General features: G+C 38.3%; 1 protein-coding gene across 1 annotated transcript in view; it reads left to right on the top strand.

The window, feature by feature from the left end:
- LOC311081640 (protein NLRC3-like) overlaps positions 1 to 21256 on the top strand; it is a 78337-nt gene extending 57081 nt beyond the window's left edge. Inside the window, exons 7-9 of the mRNA XM_084112231.1 lie at positions 14727 to 14900; positions 16718 to 16764; positions 19951 to 21256. Coding sequence (XP_083968357.1) covers positions 14727 to 14900; positions 16718 to 16764; positions 19951 to 20483 — 754 coding nt within the window. The 3' untranslated portion in view covers positions 20484 to 21256. The remainder of the gene's footprint in view (positions 1 to 14726; positions 14901 to 16717; positions 16765 to 19950) is intronic.
- Positions 21257 to 22193: the final 937 nt, after the last annotated feature.

The raw sequence follows: 22193 nt of genomic DNA, 5'->3' as shown, positions 1-22193 counted from the left end.
TACCCCGAAAGAATGAAAGTGAAATGTGACAACATGCCCCATAGGTGGGGTACATTGTAACATGTGCAGGGGCACATTGTAACATGACCATATGACAGCTTAAAATGTTATCTGATCTAATAAATAAAAAAATACAAAACCAAACAATATTTTCTAAATAAAATACAATTAAAAAACTTTTTCATATAAAATAATGGCAATTTTAAATAATTAAATATAAACTAATTTTTGAGTTTTGACTATGAACACACAGCTATACAACATAGTTCAAAACAAATAAATAATTAGTAATTTCTGAACATTGACTCTCAGTCTTTATTCACCTTTTTCTCACGTTTTCTCAATAAAATTAATAAAAGTATAGAATATAATAGCATATTTTTAATAGGGGCACATTGTAACGCAGTGTTACAACATGCCCCCGTCTGCACAACTGGGATTTAACCCTCTGAGGTCTGAGCTGTTTTCTGGGCCCTGGAGGTGTTCTGACATGCTCTGACATTTCTGGTTATTTCTGTTACTTGTGACATTTTCATGGCTAAAGTCTAATTACACTGTATTCAGCACAAACTCTGCTACAATAATATATCAGCAGCATGTATGTAAAAGTTTGTAGTTTTGAGATAATGACATTTATGCGTGGTTTTTGAAAATACAAAAAAAAAATCTCACTGAAATAAGGCCATGAAACCCATACTGATTATTTCTTCACAAGACTTTTGAAAATTGTATGACGTAGCCTAGAATATTTGCTGCAAAACTATGTGAAAATCACCCTGACTGCTCATTCAGATAAGACAATATATTGATTTAAAAATTTTACGACGTGTTTTGTGTGAAAAAGCCTTATGCGAGAGCTCATTAATATGTAAGCTTTTCTCACCTGAGAAAGACAAAGAACCTCCCCTAACGGCCCTATTAGGAGCTATCAGGCCCCTATCATTCTGAGCAACCTTGCACAATACTGTAAATGAGGAGATTTAAAAAATAATGGCTTTTAAATTGTTTGGATTTATTTACAACACAACATAATCCAAAGATACACAACAAATGCCAAAAAAGCACTTCAAAGACAGAGACCTTTGTGCCATTCCTAAAAACATTGTACATACCTTTCATTTCCAAGATTTTCACTTTACCATGTTCACGTACTGAGACTCATGTGAATGTTGAAGTCCTCAGTGGCATCTGGGACCTGAAAAAAAAAAAAAAGTGAACATACTGATATCAAGAGAAAGGCCTGCACGATTTTGGAAATAAATATTAGATTTTTCTGGTTAAAATTGCTTTTTAAAATTCCTTTTTAAAATTCACAGAATACACACACACACGTTTCCAACGATATATAATATAATGAACACCAGGTTTGTTGTGCCTTGTAGGCATAAGGTATATGCGCAGTGCGGATAAAATAATAATAACAATAAATAACCTATAGCAGCCTATAAATCTTCCAAAAGAAGCTAGAGAAAAATATATTGATTATCATGTTACTTCAAATGTTTCCATCCGTTATGATGATATGAAATGAGATAATAATAAAAACATGAAGCCGTTTGGTGCGTTTTGCTTTCATCCAAAATATGATACATTCAAACGCGATCGCTTGCAAAATATGATACATTCAAACGCGATCGCTTGCAAAATATGATACATTCAAACGCGATCACTCTCAAATATAAAACATTATGGTTACCATAAACATATCTATGTTTGAGCAGATATCCACAAACACAGTAAACACATATGATACATTCAAACGCGATCGCTTGCAAAATATGATACATTCAAACGCGATCGCTTGCAAAATATGATACATTCAAACGCGATCACTCTCAAATATAAAACATTATGGTTACCATAAACATATCTATGTTTGAGCAGATATCCACAAACACAGTAAACACGGGTCTAAATATTATAATATTCCCCATATATCTAGCAACAGTTCAGCTGCAACGTGACATTTATGCAACAATAACAAACTAGGCTATGTAAGAATTTCTTACCTTATCTTTCTTGTCTTCAAATCGCGTTCTTCTTCTTCTGAGGTAGCCTAAATCCAATGTAAGCTCAGGCACGTCTTTCAAACTCGACGAAAAGTGAAGTGAAGTGTTTTGTTGTTGAGGTAACGAGCGCGTTCGCGTTCCATGTGGAGATTTGCATGTGAATATCTTTTGCGCGAGTAGGCGTGGCCAAATTAACTGTAATGAGCAAGCGTTTGAGAAGCTGGACATCTTGTTGGTTTTATACAAATTACTTAAACAGAGAATATTTGTTTTCGTTTTGAATCCGATCATTTAAAAGTACACACTTAAATGTTTATAAAGGTATATGGCTCATAAATGTGTGACAAGTATTCGCTGAGTTTTGTTTCAGTTTATAGACGTGCTCAAGAAAAAAAAGTTCACCGCGACGGAGAGGCAGAAAGCACACCCTGTTTATTTTCTTTATTTTACAAAAGCACAATGTTTTGATTTGATTGTAAGTGGACACATACAAAAGGAGAAATATCACAGATTCTTTTTTTATATTTCTTTTTTCTGTATGACCATAAATGATGGAGTAATTTAAGTTTATAGTGCTACAATGTGGAGAAAATCCGGCAAAACGCGTCGGCGCGTTTGTCGACCTCAGAGGGTTAAACCCTGCTAGTGTCTTCTGCTAGTTAGCGAAGCATTAAATAACTATCTCAACTGTTAAATAACATCTTGGAGATTAAAATAATATCAGATTTGTCTTATTTTAAATAAACAAAAAATAGAGATGAAAAATTAACTTAAGTAAGAAATTTACTTTTGCTATGGTTTAATAAATGTCTATGGATATCTTCCAAAAAATAAATAATTTTTTTCTATATAGTGTTGATATGGCAACTAGTAAATACACAAAGTTTCGTCATCCAAGCATGTGCAGAAGTATTTAAAACAAGCGTGTTACAACTAACCCCGCGTTAGGTTGTGCCCCGCGCTCCCCCTACATACACTTAAGTTATTTCAAATTAATGTTTATAACTTAATTTGTTGATATCGTGTAACTTAATTTGACATACAGTATGTTGATATAACCAACTGACATTGTAGCCTAGTAGATTAGATTGCATGTCAGGAAGAGGCTTAGCCTATGCTTTGTATTAAGTAATGAGCGTTTACTATAATATAGCCGCGCACGACCGCACGCATAAAGCTTGCCACAAAAAAACGGTAAAAGTAATGAAGTTATGAATGCGTCTAAATGTGTCTAAATATGCTGTGAATGTGAATGTGCATTATACGCCGAGTTTCGGTTCATTTATGAGACGAACTCCAGTTCACTCGCCGGCGCCTCCGATGTCGTGATTGTCTGCTATATTTACTTCTTAAATCCAGGCAATTGGTTCACGAAACATTGATTAAAATTAAGATATAATTAATACCAAACGAAATTCAATTTAAAGAAAGGCAGCTGTTCTGTTTGAGGTCTCTGTGCAAGTTTTAAAGCAGTCTTTTAGTGCCGCTTTCAGAGCGCTCACGTCTGTAACCATAAACTGACACGTTGTTTTTTCCCTCATAAATGCGAACACGAAAAATTAAAATAAAATGAATATTATAATGTTTTTTTGTTGTGTCAGACAATGATTACCAAATTTTTCTCTCATATTGCTCCTCATAACCACTGAAAACGGTCAACGGAAGTTAAAAGTGGTGGGTACAAAATGACTCATGACGAAATCTGGTGGGTACACGTACACTGTCTTTGTATCTCTTTAGAATATTGCTACTTTTAGAAAAAAATTACATAATTATGAATCAAATTATTATGAACAAATAATGAAACTGTGTCAAAATTCGACAACACAAAGAATGATCAAAAAGCGATATAACGCACATCTCAGGTTAAATTAATTATATAAAAAACAGGGAACATTTTGTAAAAGCAAAACTGAACAAAATGCGTAATTAAAATAATTGTATTATGTGTTACCAAATATTTAATACCACTTCCCCATAATGTTGTAATTCATTTTTAAAACAACATCTCACTGTCCTACAGAGTTTAGCTTCAACCCTAATCAAACACACCTGAACAAGCTAATCAAGGTCCTCAGGATCACTAGAAAATTACAGGCAGGTGATTTTTTCAGGGTTGGAGCTAAACTCTGTAGGACAGTGGCCCTCCAGGACCGAAGTTGCCCATGTCTTATCTGGTCATTTTTATTTTATTTTAGAAGTCATAACTGTTGATCACCCTTTATATGGAATTTGTGAATATGAATATTTAGAAGATTTACAAACTGTCAGCAAGACCTCAAACCAACCCCGGACATTCTGAGACTAACGTGGAAAAATCTTTATGCTTAATGCATTAAGACAGTTCAATTAAAATATTTATTAATAATGTAATGGCAAATCAGATGCGCCCAAAATATAAATGCAACGCGTTGTGCTGCAACATTACCTCACAAGAAATATCTGCCCAAGAACAATCACACAAGAAATATCTGCACGAATTAAGAATCTGGGTAAGTCGCATTATTTAAGCCTTTCATTATGTTAGGATGATTTTGTGTATATATATAAAAAAATACTGCTAGGTTTTTACAGGCAGAGTCACGTGTATTATGCTCACACTAAATTCTCTGTTGCACTTATATAAATGCGCATTGCATGCACAATCATCTAAATAGTTGTACAAAAAAGTTATGCGCTGGCAAGAACGTCACTTTGCTATTTTAATAAAAGCAATGTTAAATATTCTGCATGCACTCATCTCCTGGACCACAGCAATGACAAAGCATATAAAAATTCGTAAACGTTGTCCAATAGCCCTTCTTGTCTTAAGACAACTTTGATGAACCTTTTGCATTTACAAATATTTTCAAATGTCTGTATAATACAGTAGCCTACTGTAAATATTTGTGTCTATTTACTATTTATAATTTATATTTTATTGTGGATGTTTTCTTACAATCATGACGTAATGTGAAGTAAAATAAAAAATCTAATGTAAAGTTGTTTTTTTATGCGCCACCTGGTGGATATTCTGTGAAGCGAAACACATTGAGGGATTTTTTAAGTACGCCCCCCCGAAAGCACTTGCAGAATTCTGCGAGACGAATTGCCGAATGCCGCGGGAGAAAACACGCATTTTTAAAGGCCACATCTGTATAGTGGAAGAGCCTTTCCTCAATATTATTAACTCATCTTTATCTTTAGGTCATGTTCCAAGAACATTTAAATTGGCAGTTATAAAACCACTCATTAAGAAACCACAATTAGATCATAATAACCTAGCAAATTATAGACCATTTTCAAATCTTCCATTTATGTCTAAAATATTAGAAAAAGTTGTGTCCGCTCAACTGGGCTCTTTCTTGCAAGAAAATGACATCTATGAAAAGTTTCAGTCTGGTTTTAGGCCGCACCATAGCACTGAAACTGCGCTCGTTAAAATCACAAATGATTTACTTTTAGCTTCTGACCAAGGCTGTATCTCAATATTAGTTTTACTTGATCTTAGTGCTGCGTTCGATACTATAGATCACACAATACTCTTAGATCGACTACAAAATTATACTGGTTTTCAAGGACAAGCATTAAGCTGGTTCAGATCATTCTTATCTGACCGCTATCATTTTGTCTATTTAAATGGAGAAAAATCGATCATAACTCCAGTAAACTATGGAGTGCCGCAAGGATCTGTGTTAGGCCCTCTATTATTCTCAATATATATGTTGCCACTTGGAAATATTATAAGGAAACATGGAATTAGTTTCCATTGTTATGCTGATGACACTCAAATATATATTTCATCACGGCCGGATGAAAACGCTAAATTATCCAAATTGACAGAGTGTGTTAAAGATATAAAAGATTGGATGACATGTAATTTTCTTTTATTAAATCCAGACAAGACAGAGGTACTACTTATCGGTTCAAAAAACCACCCACAAAACCTCTCACAATACAATTTTAACATAGTAGGATGCCCTGTTACTTTATCCTCTACAGTAAAAGACCTGGGTGTTATACTCGACTGTAACCGTCTTTTGAAAATCATATTTCAAATGTTACAAAAACAGCCTTCTTCCACCTTAGAAACATTGCTAAGCTACGTAATATGCTATCAGTTTCTGATGCAGAAAAGTTAGTTCATGCATTCATGACCTCGAGACTAGATTACTGTAATGCTTTATTAGCTGGTTGTCCTGCATCCTCAATAAACAAGCTACAGTTAGTCCAAAATGCAGCCGCTAGAGTTCTTACTAGATCAAGAAAATATGATCATATAACACCGATTTTAATATCACTACATTGGTTACCTATAAAGTCTCGTATTAACTACAAGGTATTGCTACTGACTTATAAAGCCCTAAACGGCTTAGCTCCAGTCTATTTAACGGATCTTCTATCGCCCTACAATCCATCACGCTCTTTAAGATCACTTAATTTGAGGCGTTTGGTCATACCTAGGATATCCAGATCCACCAAAGGAGGGAGAGCATTTTCACATTTAGCTCCAAAACTCTGGAATAGCCTTCCTGATACTGTTCGTTGCTCAGACTCGCTCTCCCAGTTTAAAACTAGATTAAAGACGCATCTCTTCAGCCAGGCATTCATATAATATTTTTAATCTTACAGTTAAATCCGGTCTATAGTTCATAAATGCCAGAGGAGAACTGGCCCCCGACTGAGCCTGGGTTCTCCCAAGGTTTTTTTTTCCTCCATTAGGTCACCTGATGGAGTTTTTCGGTTCCTTGCCACTGTTGCCTTTGGCTTGCTCAGTTGGGGATATTTTGGGGATATTTAATTTTAATTTTATCAATCAATAAATTCCATTAGAAACAAACCTTGTTGTATTATTTTAATTTAATACTGTGAAGCTGCTTTGATACAATCTGTATTGTGAAAAGCGCTATACAAATACACTTGACTTGACTTGACTTGATGATGCGAATACCCTGAAGGCGCAGGGGCGCCAGACCTGCATCCACGCATTTGGTGAAAGTGCGGGGTGATAAAGCTAGGCCAAATGGAAGAACTCAATATTGGTAAGCTTTGCCTCCGAAAGCAAACCTCAGGAACTTCCTGTGACATGGACGGATGGAAATATGGAAATATGCGTCCTTGAGATCTATCGTGACAAACCAGTCCTCGGACCTGATCTGTGGCACGATCTGTCTCAATGTTAAAGGCCGTGTGGCAGGGTTAATTTTTCAACGAATTTGTGCAATTTGCTTGTTGGTAATAAACATTTAAACTGTTATCCATTGTATTTTATGTTGTTGGGTACAATGTTGTTTTCGTCAACGATGACGATAACAAAATGATTTCGTTGACGCACCTTTTTTTTTATGACGATAACGCGACGATGACTAGCTAAAAATGTCTCTAAGGTGACTAAAACATGACGAGACGTTTTCGAATTTTCGTTGACGAGACGAGACGGAACGAAAATGATTATAAGTCTGACGTTCACAATGCATGTCATTTCTGCCTATTTTGCGTGAAATATGTCTGTTTTGAGCTAAAAAAGTATCAGCAATGCTGCCGCTTCCTATCCTTGTTTTGGGTACGCCCACCACCCGGCTGCCGCCATGCCGCGCACCAGATTCCACACAACAACAACACACCTGCGGCTAGTCACTCGCCACACATCTTCGATATTCAGGCGCCGGACTGGACAAAAGCGAAACGAACTGCGCGAGCGAGCGACAGTGCGTGAGAGAGACCGAAAGTGCGCGAGAGAGACCGAGTGTGTCTGCGCACAAGAGAGACCGAGTGTACGCGAGAGAGACCGAGTGTGTCTGCGCGCGAGAGAGACCGAGTGTGTCCGAGCATTAGTTTAGTAGGCTAATTGGTACAAAGTAATATATAATTATTATATAACTTAGATTATAACATAAATTATAACATAAATTATTATTTAACTAATTATATAATAAAGCCACAATTGCCAAAGTAAGAATGTTTTTATTCCTGGCTTTTTTGGAGTAAAACAGTTATTCCACTGTTACCACTTTATCTGTGTGTAATGTTGTAGTAGCTCAAAGTTTTTTGCTGTTTAAACTGTAAACCATTCCTTTATTACTGTGATTACTGGTGAAAATAGCCAATGTGCTGAAATTTTAGAAGAGCATCAATTCATGTAAAAAATATAACTTGAAATATGGGGATAAAAGGTTTCTGCCCAATGCGACAATGAAGTACAGCTTGGCAGCACTGCATCTCCATCAATGAGAAAGTCTAGTTTATTATGCAAAGGTTTTAAGGTTAACTGTTGTTTTATGAATTGCAACACTTGCTACAACCTGTCAAACCTAAGCCCATTTCCAATACTTTTTAACCTAAATTAATTTGTTAAAGACTACTTTTTTTTTTTTTACTAAAATTGACTAAAACTTGACTAAAACCTTTTTGCGTTTTCGTCGACTAAAACTTGACTAAAACTATCAAGTTTATAAGTGACTAAAATGTGACTAAAACTAAAAAGCATTTTCATCCAAAAGACTAAAACTAAGACTAAAACTAAAAGGGCTGCCAAAAACAACACTGGTTGGGTATCACAAAACGTAATATAATACGAAAAAGTAGGTACTATCTTACAGCGGTTTGCAACGATTCTCCTTTCCCCCACAATGCATTGCATCACGTCACCTTGGGGAGAGAATTTACCAAAGCCCGCCTTGAGAGCGACTAGAGAGACGAGTAGTAGACGAGAGTATTCAGATAGCGCAGATTATAGATAAATAGATAAATACATAGATATAGATAGATAGATAGATAGATAGATAGACTAGATATATAGATAGACAGACAGACAGACAGACAGACAGATAGATAGATAGATAGATAGATAGTTAGATAGGCTAGTATAGAGAAAGATAGTTAACACAGCCAGATAGCATAACGTTAGCATAGATAGCTAGCAGCTAGATAGATAAATAGATAGAAATATATAGTAGGTAGATTGACATCTGGTCGCGGGGTGAGCTCCTCGACCAGCGACCAAAACGTACTCACTTCCCTACAGCACAAGCTTTCCAACGCAGTTTCCATGGGACGGCACCGCCCACACAAGCACCTGCCAAACACAGCGACAGACACGCGGCGGCTACGTTTGCAACAACATTTTCACCGGAGTAAGAGATAAATGCTTAGAAACGCCCATATAGCTAGCATGATGCCTTCTATTTCTAGATGACAAAGACAAAGTTTCTTAAACTCTTGTTCTAGAAAATGAAGAACAAAGAAATGTGCATCAGGTGTACTTTGTTTTTTTATGTTTTTAATTAATTTATGAAGCCACTGCCAACTTTATCGTTAAATGTTGCATTGTTATATTATAATGCCATCATATTCTGTGCAGGCAATTAGCTTACTGCGCTGTAAATAGAAAAGCCACTGCTAAAATACCTTGAAGTAGTGGTATTCCGCCATGTTTTTTTTTTAGTGACATGCCCTCAACTCGTAAAGATCGGGGCTTAGAGAAAATCCCGAGCTCCCCACTGGTATTTACGACATTGTGGTGGCGTTCATGTGCGTTCACCTCGTAAATACGATCTATACGAGATGACTTGAACGTACCATAATACTAGGCTGAGGCTACCTTTCCTCCACTTCTCCCCAACATGACGTCATCACCGAATTGGGAAAAAAAAAACGTTAATACCAAAAACGTAAAAAACTGGTCTTTAAAGGAGTCATAACCTAGTATTACCTTGGATACCCACGCTCTATTATAGTCTTTCAGGCCCTTCTAAAAAAGAAAAGTGGAAAAAAAATAAACACAGAGCTCCTCTGACCCTTATTTCTAAAGGCATTATTGTCTCGCGAGATCTGATGCGATATTTTGGCTGTCGTGGACGGTCATTTTAATAATGCAAATGAGGGGCGCGTTGATTGGTGGCAGGAAGGAGGGGGGTTGACACCGCAGGTAACGCTTCAGCATATCATTCCAAAATGACATCATGGCGCAAGTTTTTTCTGATTTCTCATTACTATGACTGCCATGCTCAGTTAGCGTAACTTTAAATGTAACTGCAATCTCAGTCATTTGTTGTTTGCAAAGTAGCAGCCATTCCCCATGTTTACCTCAAAGCTAATACTCCCGCTAGGCATACAATAGCCGCATTAGCAGTTAGCTGCTGTTTGTTACACACAGTAGAGCAATAAAAACACAGTCTTACCGTTTCAATTGCAGGCAAGTCTCTGATTGTTGGAATGGCCCCTTTTTCCAAACGGAGCTTCGATGCCAACTTCGCCTGATATTGCCCCAAATTTGTGAACGATTCCGGCGTAAAATGATTAGCACAGACACCTAACGTTAAGCCAGTGGGAAGGGTTGTAGGAACCGCGTCATTAAAAATTAATTTAATCCACTGGTCCCTGACAGCTTGGTCCGTTCTTGGGAGAGAAAACACATTTACATGTTGATTCTGGCAGTCAACAACAGAGCAACTCGTGTGTGCACTACGTTTCTGCATCTTTCGCGACTGAATATGAGGGGGAGAGGGGCAGGGCGCAGCATAGGTCTGCGGTGTCCATATATGGTATATCCTGCCCCGTCTTGACGTCAAGTCGGGGCAGAAATTAAAATCTCATATTTGAGTGCGCGTGCACGTGGGCTGTTTTACGAACCCAGGGGTAAACAAACGCTTCACTTTTAAATATCGGCTTCCCGGCCAGTGTATAATCGTTAGGCAATCATAACATACATTGATTCTCGTGGAAAAGTGAAAATTACAGGTTATGACTCCTTTAAGACCATTTTTGAGACATTTTAAAAATGATATACTTATCTTGAGTGATTTATGTACCCATTAATCGACAGTGGTGGTTAACCTGCAACATGGGCTTTAACATTTTGAACTTGAGTTGCATGACGGACTCGTTTAGAACTCGAAGATCCAGAATGGGATGCAATCCCCCGTCCTTTTTTGGAACTATGAAGTACCCACTGTAAAACCCGGTTTCCCTGTTGGAGGGGATGTACGTATTCTATGGCCCCTTTCTCTAACAGAGTGTTCACTTCTTGTTCCATAACCAGAACCTGCTCGGGATCCACCACTGTGGGTAGGACCCCCATAAACCGAGGTGGGCGAGACCCAAACTGTTTTTATACCCTTTTTCTACGGTCTGCAGGACCCAACGAGAAACATTTGGCAGTAGCTTCCACACTGTCAAAGATTCTACTAGAGGTACCAGTCTCTCGAGACTGGCTTCTGGATTTTGTTGTTTGTTGAGTAGTAGGTCCGTCGCCCTGTAATGATGGACGGGCAGGGAACGACTGAACAGACTGCTCTGGAACCCTCCTCAGAGAGGGCGGGCATCCCGAGGCCACTACATTTCCGGGTGGTCCTTGAGATATGTGCTCGCCGGAGACCGCTGGGCCCAGAAGCACCAGAGGTAGCAGGGTTGGCAGAACGGTCCCCTGTGGGCACCGAAGGGAGACGGGCACCGTAAAAAGAGGTGTTGACCGCTCTGCTTTGGGGGGGACTGCCCTCACTGGCCTGAGCCCTCAGGCGTCAGGACCTTTTCCCCACAGCCTTCTTGGCAATAGTAATGATCCCCAGATCCGTTTTACCCCTCGAAGGCTGGGGTTGAGAGCGCCCTCCGTGTCCCCGAGAATTCTGTGGGGGAGCACGGGAGGCAACGCTCTGCTTTTGGGTGGCACGGTGGGAAGAGCTCATTTTAGAAGAATGAGGCTGCTCCCGCTCAGCAGCCTCGGGATGAGAACGACGGAGGAGGAGCTTCTGAAAGGCGGCTGCCTGTTTAGATGCCTCTTGAAACTTTTCAACATTGGAATTAACAGCGTAACAGCCATAGAACGGCCGATAGATTCTGCCGCCTCCCTGTGCAGAAAGATGTTTTCTCAAACACTTAAAACACCTCTCCTAAACATGTTATTAGACTCCATTAATAATGGCTGCCTCCAACCCTTCATCAGTCTTGTATTTCTTTGATTTTGAAAAAAGACAAAGACCCACACGAATGTGGTTCGTACATGCCAATCAGTCTTCTGAACATAGATGTAAAGATACTGGGTAAAATGCTTGCAAAGCGTCTTGAGTTGATTTTACTGGCAATCATACACAACGACCAAACTGGTTTTATTCAAAACAGACTACGGTCTCATAATATTAGAAGGGCATTGAATATAATTTATTCCTCTAATTCTCATCCATCAGAGGCTCTTCTGCTGCTTGACGCAGAGAAAGCCTTTGATCGGGTGGAATGGGATTACCTTTTCTGTGTGCTACAGAAATTCGGTTTTGGCAACACGTTCATATCCTGGATAAAACTTTTATATTCCTCCCAATGGTAATCCCAATGGTATTACCATTGGGAGGAATATAATCCCATTCCACCCGATCAAAGGCTTTCTCTGCGTCAAGCAGCAGAAGAGCCTCTGATGGATGAGAATTAGAGGAATAAATTATATTCAATGCCCTTCTAATATTATGTTCAGTATGTAATATTAGCGTAGACGCCATCCTTCTTATGATTTAACAAGCACATCAGGATTTATGGGAAGTGTTCCCGGTTTCGGCTGACCTAATCTACGCAGCCTAACATTGAATTATAGAAGTCTATAATTTGTTATGTATACTAGGACAAAGATATGTGTTTTTAGTCTAGATTAGACTCCATTAATAATGGCTGCCTGCCTCCAACCCTTCGTCAGTCTTGTATTTCTTTGATTTTGACAAATGCTTTTTGCATTGGTAATTGAAACCTTGGCAATTGCCATTCGTAGTGAGCAGGCCATACAGGGAATTAGGAGAGCTCGTGCTGTTCACAACATTTCTTTATACAGCGATGATGTGTTGCTCTATATCTCTGATCCGGATGTTTCTTTACCCAAAGTTTTGAGAATTATTAATTCCTTTAGCCTCTTCTCTGGTTATAAATTGAATATAAATAAAAGTGAGTTATATCCAATACATTTTCCAATTTCTGATTTACCAATGAATGCTTCAATGTTTAAAGTTGCTTTGCATAGTTTTAAATATTTAGGATTAATATTTACACGTAAGTGCATAGATCTTTTCAAGGCTAATTTTGCAATGCTCCTCCAACGAGTGCGGAAAGATTTTACTCGCTGGTCGGCCCTTCCCCTTTCATTGGCTGGACGCATGAATTCGGTGAAGATGAACATTTTAACTAGATTTCTGTATTTTAATGTGTCCCAATTTTTATACCAAAATCTTTTTTTGAATCCCATCTCATCTTTTTTTTTTGGATCAAAGGACCAGCCAGAATCCGTAGAGAAATACTTCAGAAACCAAAGCTTGAGGTTGGGCTTGCCCTTCCTAATTTCTTATTTTACTACTGGGCAGCAAATATACACTCCACATTGTTCTGGTTTCAGAGTCATTTCGGGCTCAGTGACTGGGTCCTGGCTTGGGTTGGTATTGAAGAGGGTTCCTGCTCCCCAGTGGTCCTCTTACTGCCATCTCGCGCTGTCCTTACGCCAATTCTATTGTCCTACAATCGTTATGGATTTGGTCTCAATTCCGAAACCATTTTTGCCTTCAGCATTTCCCAGTGTCTTCACCTATAAACCTTAACCCTTTATTCCCCCCCTGACTTAATGACAAAGCATTTAATATTTTGTAGAGAGCAGGAATTTCGGCTGTCAATGATATTTACATTGATAATGTTTTTTCCAGCTTTTTACAATTGAAACAAAAATTCTCTCTCTCTTGTGCACAATTTTTTAGATATTTTCAGCTCAGTACTTTGGTAAATTCATTCCCTGACTTTCTGAATCTTCCGCCAAAATCTTCGCTAGATCAGATTCTTGAAGTAGCCTTATATAAAAGGAGTGCATTGTCTACGATATACAGGCTGATTTCCTCCATCTCCACTTCCTCTCTCTCTTTTATTAGACAACAGTGGGAGTCGGATCTATGCCTCACATTTGATGATGACACTTGGAACCAGATCCTGTCCCGTGTTCATACCTCTTCTATTTGTGCTTGTCATAGTCTTATCCCATTAAAATTTATTCATCAAATTTACTGGACAAAAGTGAGGTTGGCAAAAATCAAGCGTGGTGTTGATCCTCTCTGTGATCGCTGCCATCAGGCCCCTGCTGATTTATTACATATGTTTTGGGTTATGTCCATCCTTAACTTCTTTTTGGCTATCAATCTTTAATTGTTTTTCTTCAGTGGCAAAGAGACAGATTGAGCCTTGCCCTTTGGTTGCACTTTTTGGACTTTCTCCAAATGTCACTGGCTTGTCTGGAAATGCTGCAAAGGCTTTTGCCTTCTCAACATTATTAGCTAGACGGCACATTCTTCTGCTATGGAAACAAAATCTCCCTCCATCTTTTGATGAATGGCTGAGAGATGTTATGAGCTTCATATATTTTTCACTATTCTCCTGTATATGTATCCTGGTATTATTGTAAAAGTTCAATAAACAGATTTAAAGATATTTAAGGGAAATGAAGAACTTATTAGAATTCATTGTGAATTAATGCATTTGAAATACTTGAAAATAATTATTTATTTTGAAATATGCACACATTAATAGTTTTTTGTATGACTGTTAATGTTTCTTGTCTAAATGTAAATTATATATTTTCAATTCAAAACAAAGTAAATTTGGAAAAAAAATAAATAATAGTAATTTATTCTTAGATTCTTTTGGGAAACGCAGCCAAGATCAGTGTGTGATAGTAACATCTGATTGCCAAACTAATGTCATGTGGACTGTTGCTGTATGTCTTTGTAGATTGTCTGGCTGTATGGTGACAGAGGAAGGCTGTGGTTATGTGTCTTCAGCTCTGAGTTCAAACCCCTCACACCTGAGAGAGCTGGATCTGAGCTACAATCACCCAGGAGATTCAGGAGTCAAGCTGCTCACTGATAAACTCAAACATCCAAACTACAGACTGGATAAACTCAAGTATGTAGAGCATGAAGAGTTGATTAAACAACTCCAAACACAGCATTTCAATCTTCACATATTACTCGCATTACTACAATTACAAACTTTCTTATTGAGAATTTACAGAGGTTTAGCTCTAGTTATGCTACAGGGCTGTTGAATGCTTCATTCTGATTGGCTGACAAACATTATAATGTGTGCAATTATTTACAGTGAACGCACAGGTAAAGTAGTTCTAGGCAGGTCTAGACTGCATTACAGTTCCATATCACTTTGCAAAATGATTTCAGTTATTTCAGAGGTCCTGACAGCCTACAACAGCAAGAGAACCAAAACCCACAAAGACAAAGAAAATATAACAAACAACAGGATATTAATCACAAACCATTTCCATGATTTTCCTACAAAATCAATTTTTATTCACTTTATCCAACTCTCCCAGAAAAATGCACACACAGAGTACAGACACACACACTCATACAAGTGCACAGAAATTTGTTGTCAGCGCTGCCCTGCGATTTCATCAGTAAAATAGTTTTGCAACTTATGTAGTATGTCTGAAAGGGGGCCTGTGTTAGGTGAGGTCCAGTGCGGTGATGCATGTGCACATACCCAACTTTTCTTATTTCAAAATATATTTATTGCCATTTTGTGCAGATACAACATCTTGTATAAAAATTAAATGAACCACAGCTCTGCTTTTCTCCCCTCCGCCCTTAATGCCCCAAGTACAACCACACTAAACATATAATACAATACATATGACAGTAACAATAAAAATACTAAGTACTTAAATACTAATACTAACCTCTTAAGAGGAAGAGGAGGATGAGGAAGAGCAGGTGTGTAAGAGGAGGAAGAGGATGAGGAAGAGCAGGTGTGTAAGAGGAGGAAGAGGATGAGGAAGAGCAGGTGTGTAAGAGGATGAGGACGAGGAAGATCAGGTGTGTAAGAGGATGAGGAAGAGCAGGTGTGTAAGAGGATGAAGAGGATGAGGAAGATCAGGTGTGTAAGTGGAAGAGGAAGATGAGGAAGAGCAGGTGTGTAAGAGGAAGTGGAGGATGAGGAAGAGCAGGTGTGTAAGAAGAAGAGGAGGATGAGAAAGAGCAGGTGTGTAAGAGGATGATGAGGAATATCTGGTGTGTAGAGTTTGGTCAAGGCTGGATCTGCTTCAGGGTTTTTCCCTTCTCCTGCAGAGATGACAGTGTCTGTGATGTGAATAAAATCCTCAGTCTGAACCCAACATGAAGACATGATGCTGAAGCAGAATCACTCTCTCTTACTGACCGTGATTCTGCAGTTGCACAACTCTTCTGAGTGACTGGAACATGCTTTTCATCTACAGTTTTTTACTCTGACCTCTTTGGATTTTGCCGTTGGGTCACTGTATGTTCACATTACACAAGTGCTGAATATACAGACATTTGATACTATAGAGAGAGAGTGATTGTGTGTGTGTGTGTGTGTGTGTATGCGTGCATGCGTGCGTGTGTGCGCGTGAGAGTGAGTTTGTGTATTTATGAATGTGTGTATGTGTGCGCGTGAGAGTGAGTTTGTGTATTTATGAATGTGTGTATGTGTGCTTGAGTTTGTGTGTGTGTGTGTGTGAGTGTGAGTGAGTGAGAGAGATATTGTGTGTGTTTGTGTGTGTACGTGAGAGTGAGTTTGTGTGTTTATGAACGTGTGTGTGTTTGAGTGTGTGTGTGTGTGTGTGCCACAGCCTGAGAGACAGCAGGTGAATGTGTGTGTAATGTGTGTGTGCAATGTGTGTGTGTGTGTGTGTGTGTGTGTGTGTGTGTGTGTGTTTACTGATTAACTGTCACTGTGTTTTGTAGTGTGGATCATGGAGGAGAGATCAGGATTACAGCAGGACCACGAAAATGTACGTCTACAAACACACACACACACACACACTCTCACACACACACTCACTCACTCTCTCACACACACACACACACACACACACACACACGTAAAACTTGCTTGTGAAAATTGTGGCAAAGCAATTAAAAAACGGTGAATTATACTTTATTTAGAAATGATAAATTGATCATTAATAAAGTATGAAAATACATGTTTTAATAGATATAATATAATAGATATGTGACCCCGCCTGTGAAACCCCGGCTAAAGTCGCAGAATCGAATTATGAGTTACGAGCGTCAAAGTAGTCATAGCCATAAAAATGACAAAAATAGTCCATGTGTGTTTATTGCTGTAAATGATAGATTATACCAATGGTTTTGAGATGCAATACTTACATTTTCATTTATAACATGATAAATACTGAAATTAATGATTTTATTGACACTACGTTATACTTTTGCGCAAAAAAAACGGACGTGGGCTTCCTAAACATTGATTTCAGTCGTCTCTGGGTTTATTTCGCGCAACAACACTGCTGATTTGTATATCAATCGGTTCAGGAACTTCTTTTCTGTGTATTTTCTATTAGAAAGAGTAAAAACAGACTTTAATATCAATCCGCGAGCGCCGGTAATCAGGTCAACACAATGCAAAAAAAGAGAGAGATGTCAGCCGCGTTTAGATGTCTGTGGTGATTTTTTTCTTGTCATAGCCAGTATTTTAAGAACTGCTTATTTGTTTTGTAGCTTAGTATTCTGCCAATAATATTAAACTTATTTTAAGGCCATTTTTGGCCTGCTACGTGTTATTTGCTGGATGATGGTAACGTTAATGCGTTGTTTTGACATCTGACATGGCTTCGCCGGCGACACCGAAGTATGAGCAGGAACGGAAAATAACAGCTAGCTTGATATTAGTCTCGGTGGAATTGCCCCAAATTATGATTTAACCGGTTTTATTGCGGATTATTTTCTGGAGGATGATTGTGATGATGAACAGGACACTTCTTTGACGAAACTGATGAGGAATATGACGGTAAGTTTTTGTTATTGTTTTTTATGCTAAATATGTACGTATACGGTCAGTGTCCAGCCAATGTAATGCTAACACATATGTGATGCAAAAATAGTGGATTTAAATGTTTATTACATTTGTTGATTGGGATTTAGTCAGTTTAAATTAATTACTTTTATGGCATGATGTTTATTTGTCTCATTACACTCTGAATTGAAGTCTGCTTACCACCTATAGGTTGTTTCTTGTTCTTATGCCCTCCCCTCAATTAATCAGATCCAGTCTGACTAAACTGAAAAAATATTTTCTGATATTTTCATATAAAATGCTTCATTATCCATTTTAAATGTGGAATTAAACCCACTTCCCATTCTTGCATGTTACACAATCATGTTTTAGGTATCTTGCTTTGAATTGAAAAAAAATGATCTTTGCTTTTTCAGGCAGTGACCGACATGATGAGGAGGACAAGCCAGTTTTGGTGATTGAACCCCAAGCTATTTGTCTGGCAAACATGAAGAGGGAACACCAGCAAGAAGAATTTGCTTTGAATGCTGGAAGTCCAGATGTGAAACTGAAAATCAGTTTCTCTTGCAACTGCAAGTATTTCAATGGGGAAAAGTGTTCTTTATTTTTCAAGGAGGGAGAGTTGCTGTCACTCAGGATTTTATTTAGCATCTGGACAATTTTAGAATGTGTACAAAGTTTGAGACTGACCTGTTAAAGGGAGAGTTCACCCAAAAATGATTTACTCATACTCACCCTCATGTTATTCCAATTCTGTACAAGTTTCTTGCTTCTGTTTAACAAAAAATAAGATATTTTAAAGAATGTTGGTAACCAGACAGTTGGCGGCACCTATGGAAGTCAATGGGTACCGTCAACTGTCTGGTTACAAACATTCTTTAAAATATCTTATTTTTTGTTCAGCAGAAGAAAGAAACTCATACAGGTTTGGAACAACATCAGGTTGAGTAAATGATAACAGAATTGTAGTTTTTGGGTAAACTATCCCTTGAAATTTTATTTATTTATTTTTTTTTTACTCCAGATTTACTCAATGTTACACCGTGGGCCAGTAAGAGAATGATAATTTCAGAGAATGAGAAATGGTATGTTATTTAATTGATATATTATTGACATTTCACTGATATTTCATTTTACTAATAAAGTTATACAAATAATTCCACTGAATTGACATGGTAATTTTTGCTACGATCAAGCTCTTGTGGTTCCCCCATTCGTTTTCAATGTTTTTATGCTTTTAGCTTTTTGGACATGTACATCATAATAAATAGATCTGTTTTACAAAACTTTAAGAATTGTTCCACTGATGTGTCATATATCACTAAAAAGGGGAGAATCTCAGCTTTAATGTGTTATAAGTCACATATGCAGGATAACTATGGATCAAATGTGTTGCAGTTTTAAAAAATAACTTATCTTTAAATTGGAATTTCTCAAAAATATGATTTTCTGAGGCCGAATTTTAGCAAATCTTTGACATGGCCTTGTTCAGTCAATTTTAAAGATATCAAGGTTATATTTTCACAGAATGTTCTTTACATTGTGTAGGATGATTTTATGTAAAAAACACTGAATCACAAAAAAATGACTTTAGCTGGGTTTTCACAGGCAGGGTCACATATAGTTTTAAAACAAGAATAAAGCATGTAATAAACACTTATTAATGTCTCTCACACACACACACACTTTAAAAAATTAAAACATTCGTTCAATCACGCACACACACACACACTCTCTCTCTCTCTCTCTCACACGCTCTCTTGCACACACTCAATCACACACACACACTCTCTCTCTCTCACACGCTCTCTTGCACACACTCAATCACACACACACACACACACACACACACACACATACACGTAATTCTTGCTTGTGAAAATTGTGGCAAAGCAATTAAAAAAACTGTAAAAGTTCAGACAGTTTCATAATTCCTGATTACAGAAATATTTGAACACGAGAATCCTATGTTTTCTGTTTGGTAACCATGGCGATTTCAGTCAGAACCTCATTCAGGACAAAAGCTGTTACAGAATGATATTTCTTTAGTGCTTTATTATCATTGGTTGCTTACAATCCTAAATGAACTAGTCAGATCTGAAATGAAGACTCAAGATAGAAAGTTTCTGTAATTCACTGATGTGTGTTTTCTCTCCATCAGATTCTCATCAGTTCACTCTGGATCTGAACACAGTGAATAAACACCTCCGTCTGTCTGAGGAGAACAGAGAGATTACTCGCACTCGCACACTTCAGCCGTATCCTGATCATCCAGACAGATTTGATTTTTATCCTCAGGTGTTGTGTAGAGAGAGTGTGTGTGGACGCTGTTACTGGGAGATTGAGTGGAGTGGGAGTGTGTGTATATCAGTGTCATATAAGAGCATCAGCAGGAAGGGATCGGGTCATGAGTGTTGGTTTGGATGTAATGATCAGTCCTGGAGGTTGTCCTGCTCTTCCTCCAGTTACTCATTCAGACACAATAACATAGTGACTAATCTCCCTGTAAAGCCCATCAGCAGGAGAACAGGAGTGAGGAGAACAGGAGTGTGTGTGGATCACAGTGCAGGAACTCTGTCCTTCTACAGCGTCTCTGACACACTGAGCCTCATACACACAGTTCAGACCACATTCACACACACACTCTATCCTGGGTTTAGGGTTGGTTCTGGATCATCAGTGAAACTGTGTTGATTAATGAGAATAGACTGATGAGAGATTCTACCCATAATGCTTTGAGCTGCATGATAAATCAGTGACAGTGAGATGTTCTAGAGTCTCTTATTGTCTCTTCATTACATTAATAACACAGCTGAACTTCTGTCAGTGAAATAAAGAGAAACAGACAATGATACACAGAGAAGAGAGAGGAAATATGAGACACAATGAGACTCACTGAAACATGTCTGGATGATACGAGCAAAACTAGACTTTCAACTCTAAACTCAGTTTAAGACATTCAGAGATGTTTTATCTGAACTTCTCGGATCTGTTCAAAACATGATTCCTCTGCTTTGGGTTATGTCTGTATTATTAAACATGATTCCTCTGCTTTGGGTTATGTCTGTATTATTAAACATGATTCCTCTGCTTTGGGTTATGTCTGTATTATTAAACATGATTCCTCTGCTGTGGGTTATGTGTGTATTATTAAACATGATTCCTCTGCTTTGGGTTATGTGTGTGTTATTAAACATGATTCCTCTGCTTTGGGTTATGTGTGTATTATTAAACATGATTCCTCTGCTTTGGGTTATGTGTGTATTATTAAACATGATTCCTCTGCTTTGGGTTATGTCTGTATTATTAAAGACGCTTCTGCTGTAATATATTGTATACTGTACTAAACCTGTTAGTGGGGGGTTCTGGATTGATCTTTATCTTTTTATTATTATCTTTGTTTTCTCTCTCTTTTATTTTGTCTCTCTATTGCTGTGAAAATAAGACATATTCAAGAGAATTAATCAGTATCACAGTTTGTTGATCAATTCCTGTGTGAATGAAGGATCTCATGATTCTCTATAGAAACGTCTCAGGTTACGTCTGTAACCATAGTTCCCTGAGAAAGGGAACGAGACGATGCGTCGATGACGCTTTGGGAACGCCCCCAGCGTGATTGCGTCTGAAGCATCTTATGTCAACTAGTCCAATGGAATGAATGAAATGCGCGTCATGGGCGGATGACGTCATGACCAGGAAGATACAAAAGCGCATCCGGTGAAACCGGCATTAGCTTCGAAATTTGCCGAAGCAAGTCGATCACAGGGATGCAGGAAGTATGGCAGGGAGACGCATCGTCTCGTTCCCTTTCTCAGGGAACTATGGTTACAGACGTAACCTGAGACGTTCCCTTTCGAGGGAACTCGCGATGCGTCGATGACGCTTTGGGAACGAGAATACCCAAATCGCCAAACTTACAAATACCTGAGTGTCAGCATGTTGTCAGTACTAACACTTAAGCACTTAGCACCTGAGACCCTGGGGCAGCATCCAGGTCCAGGCTGTAAAACCTCACGAATGTGAGCGGTGAGGACCAACCCGCCGCATCACAAACCTCTTGGAGAGAAACTCCCGATAATAAGGCTTTAGAGGCCGGCATACTCCTAGTGGAATGAGCTCTGACCACCAAAGGGCACGGCTGGTCAGAGGACTCATAAGCAATAGAGATAGCCTCAACTATCCACTTGCTAATTGTCTGTTTAGAAGCTGGAAGACCTATTTTGGGTGATCCAAAGCAAAGAAACAACTGGTCGGATCTTCTCCACGAAGAAGTCCTATGAACATAAGTGTCCAGTGCTCGCACTGGACACAAAAGGTTCAGCTTTTCCTGGTCCGAAGAGGTAAACGGATGAGGACTGAAAGCTTGCAACACAATAGGCCTTGGAATATTGGTAGGAACTTTAG

The sequence above is a fragment of the Abramis brama genome (assembly GCF_963993115.1).
Source record: "Abramis brama genome assembly, chromosome: 4".
Taxonomy (NCBI): Eukaryota; Metazoa; Chordata; class Actinopteri; order Cypriniformes; family Leuciscidae; genus Abramis; species Abramis brama.
Note: the sequence above shows the minus strand (reverse complement) of the source record. Positions and strands in the feature narration are given on the sequence as shown.